Source organism: Eleutherodactylus coqui, chromosome 1, assembly GCF_035609145.1.
Source record: "Eleutherodactylus coqui strain aEleCoq1 chromosome 1, aEleCoq1.hap1, whole genome shotgun sequence".
NCBI classification, from domain to species: Eukaryota; Metazoa; Chordata; class Amphibia; order Anura; family Eleutherodactylidae; genus Eleutherodactylus; species Eleutherodactylus coqui.
The window spans coordinates 537,400,845-537,423,889 of NC_089837.1; the positions used below are offsets into that span (position 1 = coordinate 537,400,845).

The 23,045-nt window shown below is 51.4% G+C and overlaps 1 protein-coding gene across 1 annotated transcript in view; it reads left to right on the forward strand.

Moving 5' to 3' along the window:
* The window catches only part of LOC136615506 (olfactory receptor 12D2-like), a 91,717-nt gene extending 69,224 nt beyond the window's left edge, over positions 1-22,493 (forward strand). Inside the window, exons 2-3 of the mRNA XM_066594168.1 lie at positions 16,552-16,714; positions 21,016-22,493. Coding sequence (XP_066450265.1) covers positions 16,552-16,714; positions 21,016-22,037 — 1,185 coding nt within the window. The 3' untranslated portion in view covers positions 22,038-22,493. The remainder of the gene's footprint in view (positions 1-16,551; positions 16,715-21,015) is intronic.
* The last annotated feature ends 552 nt before the right edge of the window (positions 22,494-23,045 follow it).

A 23,045-nucleotide genomic window follows, 5' to 3' on the forward strand; every position in this document is an offset into this window, starting at 1 on the left:
GAGGAGGAGGTGGCATAATTAGGCTGAGAAACCGTGACCGAGGTAGAACCCGCAATACTCTGTGTGGGAAGTATGTGAGCGGGCTCAGGGTCAGGCTCGGTCCCAACCTCCACCTTGTGTGACCCAAGGTGCTGTGAGTGACATAGCAATGGGAAATCCATGAGTCCCCACACAATTCATTCTGTGTAGGTGTCAGACAGCTGAACACCGCAATGGAAAAGCCTTCTGCACTCTGCACCCTACCCAAGTCAGTCAGTGTATTTGTGCTAGATAGATAAAACACCGCAATGGGAAATCTTTGTGCACCCACAGCATAGGCGAACCCATGAAACTCAAAGACAGTATTACACATGACGAAATCAGAGCGCCCAAACATGGCAGAGTTTCACCCCGCCAAGGACCTCGGCCCCGGCCCACATTTCTACCCTAGTCAGTCAGTGTATTTGTGCCACATAGGTAAAACACCGCAATGTGAAGTCTTTGTGCACCCACAGCATAGGCGATGTTACGATTGTGTGGGCAAACTAAGCACGGGGCCCACACAATCGTACCCAAATGGTAGTAATGAGTAGTAGTATGCACACACACAGGGACACAGGAGATTCACACAGATTTCAGGCAACTGACCTGTGCTACAAGAAGGATGACAGTGGCCGTACCTAAGCGGGGACATTGCCCCAATAAGTGGGCGGCCTAGCCGTCTTTGGAACTGGGCCCTAGCTGATCCTAGGAGCCACGTCACAGAACAAGAGACATACACATGCCACATGACAGGGACAGAACAACAGGATAAGCAGAGCAGAAAACACAGCATACAGCAGCAAAAATGCAAAAAAGCTGAATATAAATACCAGGTATTCGTTTGCATTTTGTACAAACTGGGGAAGCTAGCGGGACAACTTCATGGCTCCTGGTTATACAGGTCACACAGGAAGCTAATCCAATGCTGACAGAATATAAACGTACAAACTGACATGAACCAGCAAGGGACAGATCACACAGCAAGCTTGCAACAGGTCAGAACAGAGCACTGGGCACACAGCCAACTGCATCAGGAACAGGACAGAGCACCGATCACACAGAAAGGTGCATCAGGAAGAGGACAGAGCACAGGGCACAGATCACACAACATATAGTGAAAACCAGACAGATTCCACCAAGAGATACATGCACACAGATGAAACTCACAGCAAGTCAATGTGTCCTCATACTAGGGGGAATAGAGTCAACCACACAAGCTGACATAGGGAAATGTGTCAAGTTACACCAACTGACACACAGAGCAGTCGGCTACACAAGCTGACATACAGAGTAAGATATAAGACGTTTGGAGGCTGCACCTGTAAAGGGGGAGGAAAGGGGAGCTGCATGCACTGCAGACTAGGACTACAGGTGTCCAAACCATCTTGGGGAAGCAGAGAGACACAATCCTACTTACATACACAGATCTAAGTGGGAACAAGGCAGATACATCCAAACAGTACAAGACCCAGCTTCAGACAGGGATTCATGACTGCTCACTCTGGAACCAGACAGAGACTGACAGGAGCAGGGTTTATATGTAAGCACAGATCCAGGAGATTGGCTAGCAGGACGTACCACACCCAGCCACCTCAATCAATTAACGCTGTGAGGGCTGTGCTGCTAGAAGCACAGTAGTAGAACAGATTCCAGCAGCACATGTAACAGGCGAGCCCATGAAACTCAAAGACAGTATTGCACATGAAGAAATCAGAGTGCCCAAACATGGCAGAGTTTCACCCCGCCAAGGACCTCGGCCCACTCTTCTGCCAAAGTCAGTCAGTGTATTTGTACCAGACAACTGAACCCCGCGCTGGGAAACCTTTGTGCACCCACAGCATAGGCGAGCCCCTGGAACCCAGGGACGGTATCAACCAGGAAGAAAAGAGAGTGCCCAAACATGACAGAGTTTCACCCCGCCCAGGACCCCAGCCTCGGCCCACTTTCTGCCCAATTTATTCTGTGTATGTGTCAGATAGCTGAACAATGCAATGGGAAAGCCTTTGTGCACCCACTGTATAGGCGAGCCCCTGGAACCCAGGGACAGTATTAAACAGGAAGAAAATAGAGTGCCCAAACATGGCAGCGTTTCACCCCGCCAAGGACCTCGGCCCACACTTCTGCCAAACTCAGTCAGTGTATTTGTACCAGACAGCTGGACCCCGCGCTTGGAAACCTTTGTGCACCCACAGCATAGGCGAGCCCCTGAACCCAGGGACAGTATCAACCAGGAAGAAAAGAGAGTGCCCAAACATGACAGAGTTTCACCCCGCCCAGGACCTCAGCCAACACTTCTACCCTAGTCATTTAGTGTATTTGTGTCAGATAGGTAAAACACTGAAATGGGAAAGCCGTCTGCACCCTAGCCAAGTCAGTCAGTGTATTTGTGCCAGACAGGAAAAACACCGCAATGACAAGTCTTTGTGCACCCACAGCATAGGTGAGCCCATGAAACTCAAAGACAGTATAACACAACATTTCTGTAGCAAGAGAATAGGCGAACCTCCGAAAAATTTCTGTTGCAAGAGTATAGGCGAACCCTTCAATCCTTTCTGTAGTAAGTGTATAGGCAAACCCCTGAAACATTTCTGTAGCAAGAGTATAGGCGAATCCCTGAAACATTTCTGTTGCAAGAGTATAGGCGAACCCCCAAAACTTTTTGGTTGCAAGAGTATAGGCGGACCCCTGAAACTTTTCAGTAGCAAGTGTATACACGAACCCCTGAAACATTTCTGTAGCAAGAGAATAGGCGAACCTCCTAAACATTTCTGTAGCAAGAGTATAGGCGAACACCTGAAACTTTTCTGTTGCAAGAATATAGGCGAAGCCTTCAATCCTTTCTGTAGTAAGTGTATAGGCGAACCCCTGAAACATTTCTGTAGCAAGAGTATAGGCGAACCCCTCAATCCTTTCTGTAGTAAGTGTATAGGCGAACCTCTGAAACATTTCTGTAGCAAGAGTATAGGTGAACCCCTGAAACATTGGTGTACCAAAAGTATAGGCGAACACCTGAAAAAATTTGTTTGCCAAGAGTATAGGCGAAGGCCGGAAAAATTGGTGTACCAAGAGTACAAGTGTACCCCTGAAATATTGCTCAACCGCAAGGGCAGGTGAAACCCATAAACATTTTTTAAAGATACAGCTTGCCGTTGCTTAATTTGTAACAGAGCCTGCAGGCAGCCCTGTGAAAAAAATTGGTTTTAACAGAGCCTTTTGGCCTGGTTCAGCGTGATGACATGCTGTTTTAGGAGGAGGAGGAGTAAGATCCGAAAGGGATAGACCAAGCTACCTCTCCCTTTTTTGGGGGTTAGAGAGAGGATGCATATTTCTCCTATTGCAGCTAAAAGATTCTTTAGGATTCGCTGCTTTCCTCCAGTGAAGAAGAGAGGTCAGGAGAAATCCAGCCTTTGTTCATCTTTATGAGTGTATGCCTGTTGGCGCTGTCAGTTGATAGGTGGGTACGCTTATCCGTGATAATTCTCCCAGCTGCACTAAACACCCTCTCAGACAAGACGCTAGCGGCAGGGCAGTCCAGCACCTCCAGGGTGTACAGCGCAAGTTCGTGCCACGTGTCCAGCTTTGACACCCAATAGTTGTATGGAGCAGAAGCATCATGGAGGACAGTGGTACGATCGGCTATGTACTCCCTCACCATCTATTTACATTGCTCCCTCCGACTCAGCCTTGACTGGGGAGTGGTGACACAATCTTGCTGGGGAGCCAAAACTGGCAAAGGCCTTGGAGAGTGCTCCTCTGCCTGCGCTGGAAATGCTGCTTGATCCCATGCCTCCTCTGCTAGTTGGCCCTCTGAACTGTGTCTTCTACCTCTAGCGCTGTCAGATGGGAACTTTAGCATCACTTTTTCCACCAGGGCCCTGTGGTATTGCATCACTCTCGTACCCCTTTCCTCTTCGGTAATGAGAGTGGAAAGGTTCTCCTTATACCATGGGTCTAGAAGGGTGTACACCCAGTAATCCGTGTTTGTCAGAATGCGTCTAACGTGAGGGTCAAGGGAAAGGCAGCCTAACATGAAGTCGGCCATGTGTGCCAGGGTCCCTGTACGCAACACATCGCTGTCCTTACTAGGAGGATGACTTTCAGGATCCTCCTCCTCTTCAGCCCATACAGGCTGAACAGATGAGAGGCAAGCAGCTTGGACACCCTGTGCAGTGTGGCAAGCAGTCTCTTTCTCCTCCTCATCTCGCCCTCCTCCTCCAAAATGCGCTGAGATATAGACGTGAGGGTAGATCTGGCTATCAAGCGACATACTGTCATCCCCCGTCTCCTGTTCTAACCACAAAGCATCGGCCTTTATGCTTTGCAGCGAACTTCTCAGCAGGCAAAGCAGTGGGATGGTAATGCTAATGATGGCCGCATCGCCGCTCACCATTTGGGTAGACTCCTCAAAGTTTCCGAGAACCTGGCAGTGTCTGCCATCCATGCCCACTCCTCAGTAAAGAACTGCGGAAGCAGATTACCCCTCCGCCGCCCACGTTGCAGCTGGTATTCCACAATTGCTCTATGCTGCTCGTACAGCCTGGCCAACATGTGCAACACAGAATTCCAGCGTTTGGGCATGTTGCCCAGCAGCCGGTGTTCTAGCAGCTGAAACCGATGTTGCAGTGTCCTGAGGGTGGCAGCATCTGTGGTGGACTTGCGGGAATGTGCGCAGACGCGGCGCACCTTGCCGAGCAGGTCAGACAAGTGGCGGTAGTTTTTTTTTTTAGAAACTGCTGAACCACCAGATTGAAGACGTGGGCCAGGCATGGCACGTGTGTGAGGCTGCCAAGCTGCACCAGGTTCCGGCCGTTGTCACACATGACCATGCCCAGTTGGAAGCTCAGCGGAGAAAGCCAGAGGTTGGTCTGCTCTGTCAGACCCTGCAACAGCTCAGGGGCTGTATGCCTCTTGTCACCTAAGCTGATTAGTTTAAGCATGGCTTGCTGACGCTTGCCCACCGCTGTGCTGCCTAGCCGCGCGATATCGAGTGTTGGCGACGTGCTAACACTTCTTAATTGAAAGGTGGAGGTGGCGGAGGAGGAGGAGGGGGGGGGGTTGGAGGAGGTGGCATAAAACGCTGCAGATACCAGCACCAAGATAGGACCCGCTATTCTGGGTGTGGGTAGGACGTGAGCGGTCCCAGGCTCTGACTTGGTCTCAGCCTCCACCAAGTTCACCCAATGTGCCGTCAGGGAGATATAGTGGCCCTGCCCGCCAGTACTTGTCCACATGTCAATGGTTAAGTGGACCTTCCCAGTAACCGCGTTGGTGAGGGCACGTATAATGTTGCGGGAGGTGTGCTGGTGTAGGGCTGGGACGGCACACCAGGAAAAATAGTGGTGAATGGGGACCGAGTAGCGCAGGACCGCCGCCGCCATCATGTTTTTGAAAGCCTCCATTTCCACAAGCCTGTACAGCAGTATCTCCAGGCTGATTAATATGGCATTGTGCATGCTTAAAGCTTGTGCGTGCAGGTGCGTGGTGGCGTATTTGCGCTTTTGGCCCAACGCTTGTGTTCGCAACAGCTGAACGCTGCGCTGAGAGACATTGCTGGATGCAGTGGAAGACAGTGGAGGTGAGGGTGTGGGTGCAGGCCGGGAGGCACTTGTGCCCGTGTCCTGGAAGGGGGATTGGATCTGAGTGGCAGGTTGGGGCACAGGGGAAGAGGCAGTGGTGTGACCCGGAGGCGGTGAACGGCCTTCGTCCCACCTTGTGGGGTGCTTGGCCATCATATCCCTGCATATGCTGGTGGTGGTGAGGCTGGTAGCGGTGGCTCCCTGGCTGATCTTGGTGCAGCACAGGTTGCACACCACAGTTCGTCAGTGGTCCGCGCTCTCACTAACAAACATCCACACCTCTGAACACCTAGCCCTCTGCACGGAGGCTTGCTGCCAGGGGGTGCTTTGGGAAACAGTTGGGGCATTCTTCGCTCTGGCCCTTCCTCAACCCCTGGCCACTCCACTGCCTCTTCCATCCTGTCCTGCTGCTGCACTTGCCTCCCCCTTTGAAGCCCTGTACTCAGTAGGGTTAGCGAACCAGGTGGGGTCAGTCACCTCATCATCCAGCTACTCTTCCTCCGAATCCTCTGTGCGCTCCGCCCTCAGACTTACGGCCCTTACTACTACCTCACTGACAGACAACTGTGTCTCATCATCATCATCAACTTCATCCACAAAAAGCTCTTGAGACAGTTGCTGGAAGTCCCCAGCCTCATCACCCAGACTCCGGGAACTTTCCAAAGGTTGGGCATCGGTCACGACAAACTCCTCAGGTGAGAGAGGAACCAGTTTTTCCCACTCATGGCAGGGACCCGAGGTCGACGGAAGCTATGCAGTTATTTCAGAGATTGAAGAGGTGTTTTGCTACTGCTCCGATTCTGGTGCAGCCAGATTTATTGTTGAGGTTGATGCTTCAGAGGTGGGGGTTGGAGCAGTTCTCTCTCAGGGAACGGAGACATTGTAAGATCTCCGCCCGTGTGCATTCTTCTCCCGTAAATTTTCTTCTTTGGAGCGAAAGTATGACATTGGGGACAGGGAATTGCTGGCGATTAAATGGGCATTCGAGGAGTGGCATCATTTTCTAGAGGGGGCACGACACAAAGTACCGGTTTTCACGGATCACAAAAACCTCATTTATCTGGAATCTGCCAAGAGACTTAACTCCAGACAGGCACGCTGGTCGCTTTTCTTTTCCCGTTTCAATTTTTTAGTTACATATCGTCCAGGCTGGAAGAATGTGAAGGTCGATGCTCTTTCCAGAAGTTTTCTTCCAGTAGTTTCTGAGGAACCTCCTGCCCCTATCCTGTCTGAAGGGGTGGTGGTGTCAGCAGTGTCATTAGCGTTAGAGGAGCAAGTCCGTAAAGCACAAAATTTGGCCCCGTCAAAGCTACCGGCTGGGAAGCTTTTTGTTCCTGTGCATCTAAGGTTACAGGTGCTGGCCGAGATTCACAGTTCGGTGTTGGCCGGGCATCCGGAAATTAATAATACCCGTAGGCTACTCTCTAGATCGTTTTGGTGGCCGTCATTACGACGTTCAAGTTTTGTTTCGTCATGTGAGGTGTGTGCCAGAACCAAGTCATCCCGCAGTCAGCCAGCTGGTATGTTATTGCCGCTGCCTATTCCTATGAGACCATGAACTCATTTGTCCATGGACTTCATTACGGATTTACCACCTTCCGATGGCAACAGTTGTTTTCGTGGTAGTGGATCAGTTTAGCAAAATGTGCCATTTTGTGGCAATCCCCGGTTTACCAAATGCTAAGACGTTTGCAAGTTTGTGCATTTGCCACATCGTTAGACTACATGGTTTGCCAGAGAATATAGTCTCCGATCGCGGTGTACAATTTGTTTCCAGCTTTTGGTGAATAATCTGCTCTCGTTTGGGTGTCCAGCTCTCGTTTTCCTCGGCATACCACCCTGAGACCAACGGGCAAACTGAGAGATGTAATCAGAACCTGGAGCAATATTTATGTTATATCTCAGAAAACCAGGAGGATTGGTCGAGGTTCTTACCACTAGCCTAGTTTGCTCTAAACAATAGACCACTGGAGGCTACGGGGACCTCACCGTTCTTTTGTAACTACGGATTTCACCCATGTTTTGGCCCCCTTTCCAAGAGGGTTTCGTAGGTTCCAGGAGCAAATGAGTTTTGTTCCGATATTGAGGCCGGGTGGGCGGAGGTCCAGAAAAATTTACTGCGATCAATTTGGCGGAGCAAGCGAGTTGCAGACAGTCACCGCTCCGAGGGGGCGGGATTCTGTGTTGGAGACTTGGTGTGGTTGTCTACCAGAAATATAAAACTCAAACAACCGTCCGCTAAACTGGGCCCGCGATTTATCGGTCCATTTAAAATAATTGAGAAGATTAACATGGTGGCCTTCCGGTTAGAAATCCCCAGCACGATGAAGATTAACAATGTGTTCCATAAATCTCTGCTCAAAAGATTTATCGATTCGGGGAATGACCCTCCACCCCCGACTCCGGTGCTAGTGGATGGGGAGGTGCAGTTTGTAATAAGTCGCATTTTGGACTCTCGTCGAGTCAGGAATTCTTTGCAGTACCTTGTACACTGGCGCGGTTATGGCCCAGAAGAGAGGTCATGGGTTCCTGCAGCGGATGTTCATGCGGATCGTCTGGTAAAAAATTTTCACAGATCAAACCCTGCTCGTCCTGGTCCTAAGGGTCCTGGGGCCCCTTCTAGAAGGGGAGGTACTGTTGCAGCCGTTCTGAAGTCTTTACCTGGCTTTTAGGCTGGACCAGGGTTTAGCAGTGTCTCTACCTTTCCTGGAGCTGAGGGGTGTGGTGGTTGGATGAGTGATGTCAGTCCTCACCTGTCTCTGAGTGGCTCGGCTCCTATATAAGCCAGGCTAGAATTGACCTCAGTGCAGGTCAATTTTCAGTTGCTACCTGGACTGCTGCTGTGGAGCACAACCTGCACTGGAGCGCCTCCACCTTGCTGCTTCAGCTAAGTATCTTTTGCGTTTATGGTATACTGTTCCCTTTTCTTTGTATGAGGGCTCCCCGGTAGGGAATTATTAGTGGCCCAGGCACGGGTTGTGGGTCCGCACCTGTCGGAAGCGATCGGCCCGCCGACCAGGCAGAGTCCCCTCCCGGGTTAGGGGTTTGCAGGGAAAGGATTTCCCTTAGTTTTGTATTTAGGTTGCACAGTTGTGCCTTTTCTTTGGTTTATTAATATTGCACGTCCGGTAAGGATGCAACAATTGGGTGAGGTGCACAGAGAGTGAATGAATTGGATGAGGGGGCTTGGAAGTTGAATGTTTTGAGTAAGGGTCCCGAAAGGTGACTGTATTGGGTTGGGGGGCTCTGAAGGTTGGGGGGGCCTGGAAAGGCACTGCATTGGGTGGCAGGCTTAGATGGTGACTGCAGCAGGTGGAAGGGCCTATAGGGTGAGTGTTTTGGATGGGAGGTCCTGGAAGGTGACTTTATTTGATGGGGAACCTGGAAGCTGACTTTAATGTGGGGGACCCAGAAGGAAACTGTATTAGGTGAAGGGGAACACCACGCTTGTCTGAATCCGCTTCAGTACTCCTTTGGGGCGGTTTAGACGGCTGTTAGGGCAGTAAATGTATATCCTTCTTGTACGTCTCGTCATATCATTGTCAAGAGGCTTTGATTGAACAGAATGACTGCATACAACTGCTTCAGCGGGAAGGACTCCTGTTCCTAAAAATCTTATTGTTTATACATTTCAGTATATATTGTTTTGAGAAGGCGATTACCCATAGTTCCAATCCCCTGGAGAGAAGTCTGCCTGACAACTAAGACGTCATCATTCTTGTTTGGTTTCAATAAAGAATTATAAGAAATTATTCCAAGTGAGGCGCGTTCTAGCCACCAAGCAAATGTCTTTTCTATAGATATATTGCTGCATGTTAATGCAATAAAACCCATAATAATCTTTATTTGTATAGCGCCAACGTGTTCCGCAGCATAGATGACTTTTAATCCCATCCAGACCAAATGTGGCCCCGTACGCGGGCGCGTGTGCCGCTGGGCCCTGTATATGAAAGTAGAAAGACTGCTTTACTGCGCAAATCCTTGGCACAGCAGCAGGCGTTTTTGCGCTTGCGATTGTGTAAAGAAGCCCTGACATCAGTTTGGTGGTGCTTGACTGCATAATCCCGGAGGTCTTCCACCCCTGGGTCACACCAGACGCAGCAGCATGTGGCGGTACGCGGTCCCCCGACTCCTCATCATCCTTTTTCTCCTGCAGGATAGGGAAAGTATAAAAGAAACCGATCTTCACAGAAAGCGGAGGATGTTTTCACGTCAGGTCAGCAAGCAGCGTGTGTCATACATAGTCCGGTGTGTATTCAGTGTGCAAACATGAACGCATGTGCTGTGGGGCCAAATTATAGCTGTGTACATTGACATATGTGCTGAGGGGCCGTGTACATATAAAAGTGTGCACTGCAGGGCCGTGTGTGTGTGTGTGTGTGTGTGTGTGTGTGTGTGTGTGTGTGTGTGTGTGCGCGCGCTGCGGGGCCGTGTCCACTGGTGTGTGTGTGCTGCTGGGCCGTGTGTGTGTGTGTGTGTGTGTGTGCGCGCGCTGCGGGGCCGTGTCCACTGGTGTGTGTGTGCTGCTGGGCCGTGTGTGTGTGTGTGTGTGTGTGTGCGCGCTGCTGGGTCGTGTGCGTGTGTGTGTGTGCGCTGCTGGGCCGTGTACGTGTGTGTGTGTGCGCTGCTGGGCCGTGTACGTGTGTGTGTGTGCGCTGCTGGGCCGTGTACACGTGTGTGTGCTGCTGGGCCGTGTACGTGTGTGTGTGTGCGTGTGTGTGTGCGCGCGTGTGTGCGCGCTGCTGGGCCGTGTACATATAAAAGTGTGCACTGCAGGGCCGTGTGTGTGTGTGTGTGTGTGTGTGTGTGTGCGCGCGCTGCGTACACTGGTGTGTGTGTGTGCGCGCGCTGCGTACACTGGTGTGTGTGTGTGCGCGCGCTGCGTACACTGGTGTGTGTGTGTGCGCGCGCGCTGCGTACACTGGTGTGTGTGTGTGTGTGTGCGCGCGTGCGTGTGCGCTGCTGGGCCGTGTACGTGTGTGTGTGCGCGCGCTGCTGGGCCGTGTGTGTGTGCGCGCGCTGCTGGGCCGTGTGTGTGTGCGCGCGCTGCTGGGCCGTGTGTGTGTGCGCGCGCTGCTGGGCCGTGTGTGTGTGCGCGCACGCGCTGCTGGCCCGTGTGTGTGTGTGCGCGCGCACGCGCTGCTGGCCCGTGTGTGTGTGTGTGCGCGCGCGCGCTGCTGGGCCGTGTGTGTGTGCGCGCGCGCTGCTGGGCCGTGTGTGTGTGTGTGTGTGCGCGCGCGCTGCTGGGCCGTGTGTGTGTGCGCGCGCGCTGCTGGGCCGTGCGTGTGTGTGTGTGCGTGTGCGCTGCTGGGCCGTGTGTGTGTGTGTGCGCTGCTGGGCCGTGTGTGTGTGTGTGTGTGTGTGCGCTGCTGGGCCGTGTGTGTGTGTGCGCGCTGCTGGGCCGTGTGTGTGTGTGTGTGCGCGCGCTGCTGGGCCGTGTACACGTGTGTGTGTGCTGCTGGGCCGTCTTCACGTGTGTGCGCGCGCGCTGCTGGGCCGTCTTCACGTGTGTGTGTGTGCGCGCGCGCGCTGCTGGGCCGTGTTCACGTGTGTGTGTGCGCGCGCGCTGCTGGGCCGTGTACACTGGTGTGTGTGTGTGTGCGCTGCTGGGCCGTGTGTGTGTGTGTGTGTGTGTGTGTGCGCGCTGCTGGGCCGTGTACACGTGTGTGTGCGCGTGCGCACGCTGCTGGGCCGTGTACACGTGTGTGTGTGTGTGCGTTGCTGGGCCGTGTGTGTGCGCTGCTGGGCCGTGTGTGTGTGCGTGTGTGTGCGCTGCTGGGCCGTGCGTGTGTGTGCGCTGCTGGGCCGTGTACGTGTGTGTGCGCTGCTGGGCCGTGTACACGTGTGTGTGTGTGTGTGCGTGTGCGCGCGCTGCTGGGCCGTGTGTGCGTGCGCTGCTGGGCCGTGTGCGTGTGTGCGTGCGTGCGCGCGCTGCTGGGCCGTCTTCACGTGTGTGCGCGCGCGCGCGCTGCTGGGCCGTCTTCACGTGTGTGTGTGTGTGTGCGCGCGCTGCTGGGCCGTGTTCACGTGTGTGTGCGCGTGCGCACGCTGCTGGGCCGTGTACACGTGTGTGTGTCTGTGTGTGTGCTGCTGGGCCGTGTGTGTATGCGTGTGTGTGCTGCTGGGCCGTGCGCGCGCATGCATGTGTGTGTGCGCGCTCTGCGGGGCCGTCACCATGCGCATGTTGCAGTATTTTTGCGACGCACCCGTTCCGCAGTGTTTTGTGGCTATTGAGGCCCGCTGTGCTCTTTTCCTGCGTTTTGCGCTCCCCCTTGTGTTTTTGCGCACCTCCTATAGATTTCTGTGGCAGGAGGGGTATTTTTTGCGCTATGAGGACGAACTCCTTGAAATGACGGTTTCCATTCAGTGTTTAGATTTTGTGTGTGTAAAAACATCCGCGAACACGTGCTGCGCGGCGCCGCCTGCAGGAGGCGGGGAGGTTGGTTCCGGCCGCGGTGCGACGACTTGTTCTTCTACAGAGCGAGTTGTCTTTTCCGTGCCGCCACAGAAGTCACGGCTCAGCTTCTCTTATTGTTCGGGTGGGACGCAGCGATGGCGCCATTGTTGTGGATTGCCTGTGCACGCGGGTATGTCCACAACGGGGTACGCAGGTAGATCGCCGTTTTGTGCTATTTGGGGATTTCATTATTTTTTTAGGTCGGGACATTTTCCATTCTTCTTTCGTTTTTCCGTCTTCGCCTTCCAAGAAGCAGACGGTCTTAATCTTTGCGCTCGCGTGGCGGTGCGGCGGCCTGATTACAGCTGACCTCTGTCCTGCGGGTCGCCACAATGACCGCCGGACCCCATTTAGGTGGCTTTTAATTTTTCTTCTATTTTTAGAGTAACCTTTTTTTAACCCCTTGGTGACCGCGCCTGATCGCGCCCAATGACGACTGATGTTCCCGTTTTGTCGCATTTCACGAGCCACACGTTTTTCTGCTGTTCTCAGCGTCCTTCTTGGGTTCATATAATGTGATTTTAGTGGGATTGGGGAAAACGTAAATCCTGTCATTTTCAGTTTTTTGGATTTCATGCAGTCCGGTTGGCACCAAGTTTAGGGCTCATTCACACGGCGGGCTAGGAGCGGCTATTAGAACCAATCAGATTGCCTCATCTGAGCCGTCCCGCAGGAAACCACTGGCTCTAATAGCCGCGGGTTTTCTAAGCGGGTGACTTTTGCGCGCCTGGCTCGCCGTGTCAATGAGGCCTCATACAGTCTCTTATATGTTGCTGTTTTTATACACAAAAAAATACTTAAAAAGAAAATCTCCGTTTCCGGTCGTCTGTGGGGGGAGGGGCTTATGGTGTGAACAGATAACATTCTGATGTCTGTGTGTGACGGCGTTCGCCACGCGGTGTAAATAATGTCCTGCGTGCCGCCGGCCGACGCCAAGTCTATAGAAAGGTTTTTTTATTTCTTACAACCTTTTTTCACACCTTTATTGTTTCTCGCTGCGTTGTAAGACCGCGGCCGCTTTTGTCGACCGTTTTATGAGCGTTTTCTCCGCGGGATGACTTGTATTTTAGTAGCGCCATTTGTTGATCCATGCGGCACATTGATCATTTTCTATTCTGTTTTTGTAAGATGTGATACGCACAATTAGCTGCATTCGCCATGTTTTTGTTTCATGAGGTGCGAGTTAAATTGTGTGCGCACTAGAGAGGAGCGAGCATTGTCCTTAGCGAGTACCTGCCCACTCGGAAGAAAAGATTCGGCTGGCGGCGCGGGTGAGCAGTGAGTTGCGGGAGTGAGCAGGGGGGAGAGATGGAGAGAGATCTCTCCTCCGTCCCCCACGCCGGCACCCCAATCTTTTCGTCTGAGCAGGCAGGTACTCGCTAAGGACAATGCTCGCTCATCTCTAGTGCTCACCTTTTTTCTCTGGGTCAGTGCGAACACAACAATGCCGCACGGATGATTGATTTCTGGATTATCAGCATCTTGTATTCTTCTAATACACTGCTATACTTAAGTGTATTTCAGTGTATTGGAAGACTATGCCGTCAGCCAGAGACTGAGCCTCACAGGTCATCGTAGAATCATAGCAACCCATTGGGCCCCACAAGCCCCTCCTTCTGTCCACCTTTTACATGCTGCAGCGTGTAAAGAGTTAAACAGCGGGATTGAAGGTCTCTTCGGCTCGTACTACACGTGTCTGGCCGTCATCCCACCGGCTTCTAATGCAGCCTTGTTTTTGTGGTGCTGTAGATTAAAGCTCCTTAATTGCCGCCGTCTAAAGACGTATGGGCGGGCACTAAGGGGTTAAACAAATTGTGTTCTATCACCAAATTCTGAGACCTGGAACTTTTTTGTCAAATCGCTGGAGTTAAGGTTGCTTTTTTTAGTGACCTGAAGTTCTTGTTCTTGACATTGTACGGGATGTCTCTGTACCCACCGGTGATGAGGGTGGACTTCACTACAACCAACGGCCCCAACCCTTCCCAGCAGAATCACCCCACCCCCACCACAACAGAACTTTCTCCAAACTTCTCTGTTGGGATGATGCAGTTATGTAGAAAATACTCGCCAGGCAACCGCCACACCCAAGTGCCACCATCCAATCAGAAGATGATGTACTGGGATTCATCCACAAGACTTGCTTCCATTCACTTACAGTCCGTCGCTTCAAGCCCCATCTCAGGTGCCATTGTGCATTCACTGCTGTGATGTGGTGTGCAGCCACTGGTCCATGGTAATCCTTCACATGCCATTCCCTACAGATGGTTCTTGTGCTAATGGATGTTGCAATGTCCTGAGACCCCCTGAGCGAGGGCAGACGATGTGTGTGTGTGTGATGTCTTCACAGCTCCTTCAAGGCTCCGTTGTCCGCGTTCTGTCAGTTTGAGGTCTCCCTAAACGTGGCGGCACACACCTGATGGCTTCCATCTTCCAATAACATGGCCAACAGTGGACTCTGGAAGGTTCAGGAGCTGCGATGTCCATACTGATTGGTTGGTGACATCCCCCACTAGATCCCGCTGTTAGCTCTACACCTGGTGGCATCCCCCACTAGACCCCGTTGTTAGTTCTACACCTGGTGAATTCCCCCACCAGACCCCATTGTCAACTCGACACCAGGTGGCATCCCACCACCAGATCCCATTATCAGCTCTACACCTGGTAACAGCCCATCACCAGACCCCATTGTCAGCTCTAAACTTGGTGACATCCCCCCGCCAGACCCTGTTGTCAGCTCTACACCTGGTGACATCCGACCACCAGACCCCATTGTCAGCTCTACACCTGGTGACATCTGACCACCAGACCCAGTTGTCAGGTCTACACCTGGTGACATCCCCCGCCAGACCCCGTTGTCAGCTCTACACCTGGTGACATCCCCCGCCAGACCCCGTTGTCAGCTCTACACCTGGTGACATCCGACCACCAGACCCAGTTGTCAGGTCTACACCTGGTGACATCCCCCGCCAGACCCCGTTGTCAGCTCTACACCTGGTAACAGCCCATCCCCAGACCCCATTGTCAGCTCTTTACCTGGTGACATCCCCCCAGCACACCCCGTTGTCCACTCTACACCTGGTGATAGACCACCACAAGACCCCCTATGCCGATCACAAACCCATCTGTGTCTCCATTCTGGGTCCACAGCAGATTCTGGATTGGTATAAAGTGATTTTATCAACTTCACTAGATATGCCAATATATCCAGCTCCTGTAGGGGGCGCCATAGCTTGTCATGGTTGACGCAGTCAGAGGTCTTGATGTAGCCAATAAAGCGCATGCAGATATTCTTTTGATATTCTCCAGCTTTTTTCATGGTCCATCGCAGGTTTGCAATATAGTGGCAGGTGCAGCATCCTTGCCGATGCTGCCTGCACATCAGGGGGCGCCGCTTCAGCTACTGATCTCAGTCTTTCCTGTATAGTTCTGAGAAGGATCTTGCTTGCATGCAGAATGAGGGCTATTGTTCGGTAGTTGGCGCAATTCTGGGAGTTGCCTTTCTTTGGTAGAGGGATGAAGGCAGATCTTTTCCACATCTGTCGCCATTGTGTGGATGCCCATACTGCCGGGCACAGCGCTGTGATGGCTTTCACTGGTACCCGCAGCTATAGCTCTTCTGGTATGTTATCTATGCCCGATGCTTTATTTTTGGCTAGTTGTTTCATTGCCACAGCCACGTCTGGCTCCATAATGGAGGCTCCAAGTCCACATGCTGCCCCTCATGCAATAGTCCAGGTATGTGGCTGCAGGCATGTAGCCCCTCGGAGTATTGCCTCCATCTATCCTTAAAGGGGTTGTCCCGCGCCGAAACGGGTTTTTTTTTTTTTCAACCCCCCCCCCCCCCCGTTCGGCGCGAGACAACCCCGATGCAGGGACGTACAGAAAGCTCACCGGAGCGCTTACCTTAATCCCCGCGCTCCGGTGACTTCTATACTTACCTGTGAAGATGGCCGCCGGGATCCTCTGCCTCCGTGGACCGCGGCTCTTCTGTGCGGTCCACTGCCGATTCCAGCCTCCTGATTGGCTGGAATCGGCACGTGATGGGGCGGAGCTACACGGAGCTACACGGAGCCCCATAGAGAACAGGAGAAGACCTGGACTGCGCAAGCGCGGCTAATTTGGCCATCGGAGGGCGAAAATTAGTCGGCACCATGGAGACGAGGACGCTAGCAACGGAGCAGGTAAGTATAAAACTTTTTATAACTTCTGTATGGCTCATAATTAATGCACAATGTACATTACAAAGTGCATTAATATGGCCATACAGAAGTGTATAGACCCACTTGCTGCCGCGGGACAACCCCTTTAAGTTCCTTCCAATTTTTGCCTTTGTGCTGTTGTGTGCCAAGAAAGGTTTTCGGGCCATCTTGACCTGTGAGAATAGGCCTTGCATGGTTTCTGCTTCATCGTTGTTGCCGGCCACCTTTGCTGCTCTTATCGGCTATACTGAGAGTTTGCTCGGACAACCAATAGTGTTGTTTTTCCTGCTTGTTATAGGTGAGATGTGCAGCGTCCGAGGATAGGACTCAGAGCCAAGGAGACAGCGGGGTAGAGAAAGACCTTGTCACGGAGTTCTACCATCTCCTCCTACTAAGGGTATCTCAGGACCTGACCACATTACTGCTGGGAGAGATCACAGGGATAGTAACCAATGGTTACCGTAAGTCCAATTCTCACACGTGACGCCACCGTTCCTTCTCCCGGGATGGATTTCGTAGATGAATAAAGTGGTCCAACAAGCAGGACAGTATATTTTGTAGCAAAACTGGGAACTGTCGATCTTCTCCATTTACTTAAACGTGTGACTAAAGTCAATAACATCAGCTTACCACATCTGGGTGGAGCTCACGGGGTATTTATATACAACCACAGTCCAAGTTATCTGCAGTTTTCGTTTACGCACTCTCACTCCACCGGCAAACACTCCCACTTTTCCTTCTTGCTATGAAGTGGTTTTTTCTTCTACCAGCGCTCGGCAGAAGCACTGAGAATTCCTGGGTTGAACAGGCCTAGCCTGAGCATAAGGTAGTCGCTTGGTCTCCTCCATACTCTCCACACACCGACCGATCTGCATCTGTGTGGCTGACTGCACTCAACTCTCCTGACTCCTAGACTGACTTGCATTGCATTCTTGCAAACACATATATAGCCTGATCACACAAACCATGCACACACAAAGATACATTTTCCAATCAGGACAGAACATACTTGACATTAACTCTTTCAGTCCTGCAAACATCCAATACACATAGCTTAATGTACTCTACAAACGAGACACTGATAGGAGACAGACATGGAACATTATGAAGGGGCCCCCCTAAATGCTTCATGGCTGTTTCAATAACTGTAGACTGTACGTGGGGCTGCTTATTAGTCTTTGGCCTTACCCAGAAAGAAGCGAGATGGGAAGATGAAACGTTACATTTCTCCCACATCCTCTCCACTGATGCCAACACACTTCTTACATCGGGATTCCAAGTTCTGGAAGCCTTGCAAAAAGAAGGATTTGGGTTGTGCCTCAAACCAGTCATCCGTAGCAGCCATGGCATCAGAAATGGGGTGAAGTTTGGTCCCCTTGAGGTGTTTCTTCTGGAAACAGATGGTAGTCGGAGGGAGCTAGATCTGGTGAATAAGGTGGGTGGTCAACCACCTGGAAGCCTAGCTCCACCAGTTTTGCCGTGGTCACGTGCAGTGGGAGCGGAGGCGTTGTCTTGCAGGAACAAGATTCCTTTGGACAGCTTGCTGAGCCTTTTGGCCTTCAGAGCTGCCTTCAATTTGTCCCAAAGGTCAATGTAATCCCTTGTATTGATGGTGGAACCATTGTGAAGGTCGTCCACCAGCAGCATGCCCTCCTTATCCCACAACACAGACGCCATCACCTTAGTGGCTGAGAACCACTGGGCCTCCACTCTTCTGACTGCTCCCCCTAGTGGTGGCTGTATATATCTGTATATAGTGAGCTCCCCCTAGTGGTGGCTGTATATATCTGTACACAGACGCCATCACCTTAGTGGCTGAGGACCACTGGGCCTCCACTCTCTGACTGCTCCCCCTAGTGGTGGCTTTATATATCTGTACGCAGACGTCATCACCTTAGTGGCTGACAACCACTGGGCCTCCACTCTTCTGACTGCTCCGCCTAGTGGTGGCTGTATATATCTGTACGCAGACGCCATCACCTTAGTGGCTGAAAACCACTGGGCCTCCACTCTTCTGACTGCTCCCCCTAGTGGTGGCTGTATATATCTGTATGTAGTGAGCTCCCCCTAGTGGTGGCTGTATATATCTGTACAGACACCATCGCCTTAGTTGCTGAGAACCACTGGGCCTCCACTCTCTGACTGCTCCCCCTAGTGGTGGCTGTGTATATCTGTATGTAGTGAGCTCCCCGCCAGTGGTGGCTGTATATATCTGTATGTAGTGAGCTCCCCCTAGTGGTGGCTGTATATATCTGTATGTAGTGAGCTCCCCCCTAGTGGTGGCTGTATATATCTGTACGCAGACGTCATCACCTTAGTGGCTGACAACCACTGGGCCTCCACTCTTCTGACTGCTCCGCCTAGTGGTGGCTGTATATATCTGTACGCAGACGCCATCACCTTAGTGGCTGAGAACCACTGGGCCTCCATTCTTCTGACTGCTCCCCCTAGTGGTGGCTGTATAGATCTGTATGTAGTGAGCTCCCCCTAGTGGTGGCTGTATATATCTGTACAGACGCCATCGCCTTAGTTGCTGAGAACCACTGGGCCTCCACTCTCTGACTGCTCCCCCTAGTGGTGGCTGTGTATATCTGTATGTAGTGAGCTCCCCGCCAGTGGTGGCTGTATATATCTGTATGTAGTGAGCTCCCCCTAGTGGTGGCTGTATATATCTGTATGTAGTGAGCTCCCCCTAGTGGTGGCTGTATATATCTGTACACAGACGCCATCACCTTACTGGCTGAGAACCACTGGGTCTCCACTCTCTGACTGCTCCCCCTAGTGGTGGCTGTATATATCTGTATGTAATGAGCTCCCCCTAGTGGTGGCTGTATATATCTGTATGTAGTGAGTTCCCCCTAGTGGTGGCTGTATATATCTGTACACAGACGCCATCACCTTAGTGGCTGAGAACCACTGGGTCTCCACTCTGACTGCTCCCCCTAGTGGTGGCTGTATATATCTGTATGTAGTGAGCGCCCCTTAGTGGTGGCTGTATATATCTGTATTTAGTGAGCTCCCCCTAGTGGTGGCTGTATATATCTGTATGTAGTGAGCTCCCCCTAGTGGTGGCTGTATATATCTGTATTTAGTGAGCTCCCCCTAGTGGTGGCTGTATATATCTGTATGCAGTGAGCTCCCCCTAGTGGTGGCTGTATATATCTGTACACAGACGCCATCACCTTAGTGGCTGAGAACCACTGTGCCTCCACTCTGACTGCTCCCCCTAGTGGTGGCTGTATATATCTGTATTTAGTGAGCTCCCCCTAGTGGTGGCTGTATATATCTGTATGTAGTGAGCTCCCCCTAGTGGTAGCTGTATATATCTGTATTTAGTGAGCTCCCCCTAGTGGTGGCTGTATATATCTGTATGCAGTGAGCTCCCTCTAGTGGTGGCTGTATATATCTGTACACAGACGCCATCACCTTAGTGGCTGACAACCACTGGGCCTCCACTCTCTGACCGCTCCTTGGTTTCAGGGTCATACACATAAATCCAGGTCTCATCCATGGTGACCAGTCCATCCAGGAAGTTCTTATCAGTCCGTAAACGCTGACAGATGGACCGGGAGGTTGTCACTCCATGCTCTTCTGATCTGTTGTCAGACATTTGGGGACCCGCTGTGCAGAAAGCTTCTTCATGGATAATGACACAAACACGTTCCCCATAAACCCCCATGATGTCGGCTATTCCTGCAGCCGGCCGATTCTCCGGTATGAGGTTGTGCGCAGCATCGGCGATCTCCAGAACAACAACCTCTCTCGGCCGTCCAGGACGTTCCCCATCATTGGGGCTGAAGTGGCCCCCAGGTCTTACCTGTAGAGTATGAAGGGCATTGATCCCCCGATGTCTGCCACAGATCACCAGGAATATCCTCCCCCGACTTTATCACTCCTCTGCTCTCATTGGCTGTGACTATCGCCTTAGACTCCGCCATGTTGTTTTCCCGCGTGCTGAGAAAAGCTACAAACACATATATTAGACATAAGGCTTTCCTGTGATGTAACATCTGTTACCATAGAAACAAAACAAGACCACCAAGTTAAAGCCTTCTCAGCGCCCCTTGTGTATCGTGCCCTTGTTCCTCTGGAGGCGTCTCTGAGGTTTGAGTTTCCCCATGGTAATGCCTAACGCTGTGGAGTTTGATCTTGATCCTGGCTGCATGGAGTCCATGATTGGAGCCGCAGTCAGCGGCGGGAAAGGTGCCACACATTCTCCCCTACAGTATAAATGGGGGCATCATCGCAGTCCTGACCTCGCTGAACTCTACCCCACCCCAAGGGCTTTTGGCCACTAGCGGGTTTTTAAGGCCACGATATCGCGGTTTTATCCAATGGGGTTTTCTAATGCACCAACTTGTGTGATTTGTAATATTAGACAACCGCTAGTGGGTAAAAGCCGTAAGGGTGCATTCACATGGGCAGGTGCGACTGGCACGGCAGAGAACACTCGTCGGTGTAATGTGTGACTCGTACTACTGTAGAACGTGCTGCCAACGTGCTGCCATCGTACCGCCTCTCCGCGTCGCCCTGCAGATGGGCGCACTGAAAGGAACTGCTTCGATTTTTCTGCATCTCACAATGTATAAAACTCCTGGGATTAATTCACCCGCGTGACCCCACACTAACACTGCCGGGGTCCTACAGGTGACACGGGCTGATGGGGCCGGCGGACCCCTCTGGTCATGTTAGGCGGGGCCTCGTCTGCTTCATTCTAATCCATCAGATGCAACTTTCTGAGATTTCTGTTATTTCCCTGCAGCTGATCTGAAGGCGGCGAGTCGTGACATCTCTCTGGATTTCAGGGGTCATTTATGCTTTCATGGCAACGGAGAAGCTTTAGCAATGAACACAACACCACAAATGCTGAACTGGACGTCTGTCAATGAGGTTGTCCTGCTGGGCCTGACAGAACGTCCTCTGCTGCAGAACATCTTCTTTATGGTCTTCCTTATCATATACACCTTGAACTTACTAGGAAACGGCTTCATTCTGGCCATCGTGATGCTGGACAGCGACCTGCACACACCGATGTACTTCTTCCTCAGCAACCTCTCCTTCTTGGATATTTGCTTCTCCTCTGTGACTGTTCCTAAGATGCTCCAGAGCCTCCTGACTCGGCACAAGGAGATGTCTCTGAAGGCCTGCCTCACCCAGATGCATTTCTTCCACTTTCTGGGCAGTTCTGAGGTTTTGCTCTTGACTGCCATGTCGTATGACCGATACGTGGCCATCTGCAGACCGCTACACTATGCGACCGTCATGAACACTGCTATGTGCCTCTCGCTGGCCCTTGGTGCCTGGTCTACTGGCTTTGTGCACTCGCTGTTCCATACTCTGCTCACTGCTCGCCTCCCTTTCTGTGGTCCCAACAGAGTCAGCCATTTCTTCTGTGACATCAAACCATTGCTCACGTTAGCTTGTACGGACACCACGGTCAATGGCAGATTGTTGTCGCTGGTCACGGGGTCTTTGGTCATGGCTTCCTTTCTTCTGACTCTGCTGTCGTACGCTCTGATTGGTGTTTCCCTTCTTCAGATCCAATCCATTGCGGGAAGGATGAGGGGCTTCTCTACGTGCACGGCTCACTTGATGGTGGTCCTTTTGCTTTATGGTACAGCGCTCTTCACTTATCTGCGTCCGGTTACAGAGGAGTCTCTACAAATTGATCAGATTGCTGCTGTTTCCTTCACTGTCTTCACACCAATGCTGAACCCAATGATTTATACTCTGAGGAACAAGGACATCCAGAAGGCCACACGATGGGGCCGGTGGCGACCATAAAGAGGATTCCAGCAGTAGGTATAATGAAGAACACCTGGGGATGCAGAATACCACCTCAGACGTTTAGGGTCCAAGCTGAGGAATGTCTCACGTGACCTAATGGTCAAAAACTGAAACGTGAACAAAATACAAGCCGTCAACCTCCTCAGGGCCGGACCTTTAGAATGATTCCATTGACCGAGCCGTATGAGGGTTTGTTTTTTGTGGGACTAGTTGTATTTTTAGTGCTGCCATTTAATGTACTGTACAATGTATGGAAAAACACAAAAAATGTAATTGCACCATCTTGAAATGTTTTAGTTTTTGCAACATTTACCGTAGAAAGCAGCGTGCGCCTCGGTCATCTGCGCTTCGGTCTGATTACGGTTATACAAAATGTATGGAGTTTAAGGGGTTTTTTCGTCCCCACATTCCGAGACCTGTAACTTTTTGATTGCTTTGTGGATTGGGCAGTGAGGACCCATTTTTTATGGTGTGTTTATTGTAGTTGCTGTTACTATGATGGGAATCGTCTTTTTGATCTCTTTTCAAATTTTTGGGGTATTCGGAATAAAAACAAAATAAATTGCACTTCTGTCTTCTTTCTGGCCTTTACCCTGCAGGATGAATATCATGATATCTTAATAGTTCAGATATTTACATACGCGGCATTACAAATATGTGCATTTATGGATTTTATTTTGTTTTTATGGGAAAAACAGGAAACCAGGGTTTAATTTATTTTATTTTATTTTCACTTAGAAAACTAGTAAACCTTTTTTCTACACTTTCATTTAGTTCCCACCGGGGATCGAACTTGTCGTCATTTTATGGTTTGTACTACATACTGCGATACTTCAGTATTGCATTAAATAGTGATATATATATATTTTATTTTTTTTTTTAATGTTGCCACGGGCAGGACTTGACATGCATCTATGTGTGGCAGCCCTGGGAGTCTTCACTAGCCTCTGGATTGGCATGTTAGCCCATCGGCACTCCAACTCCTGCTCACTGCAAACCTGTGCA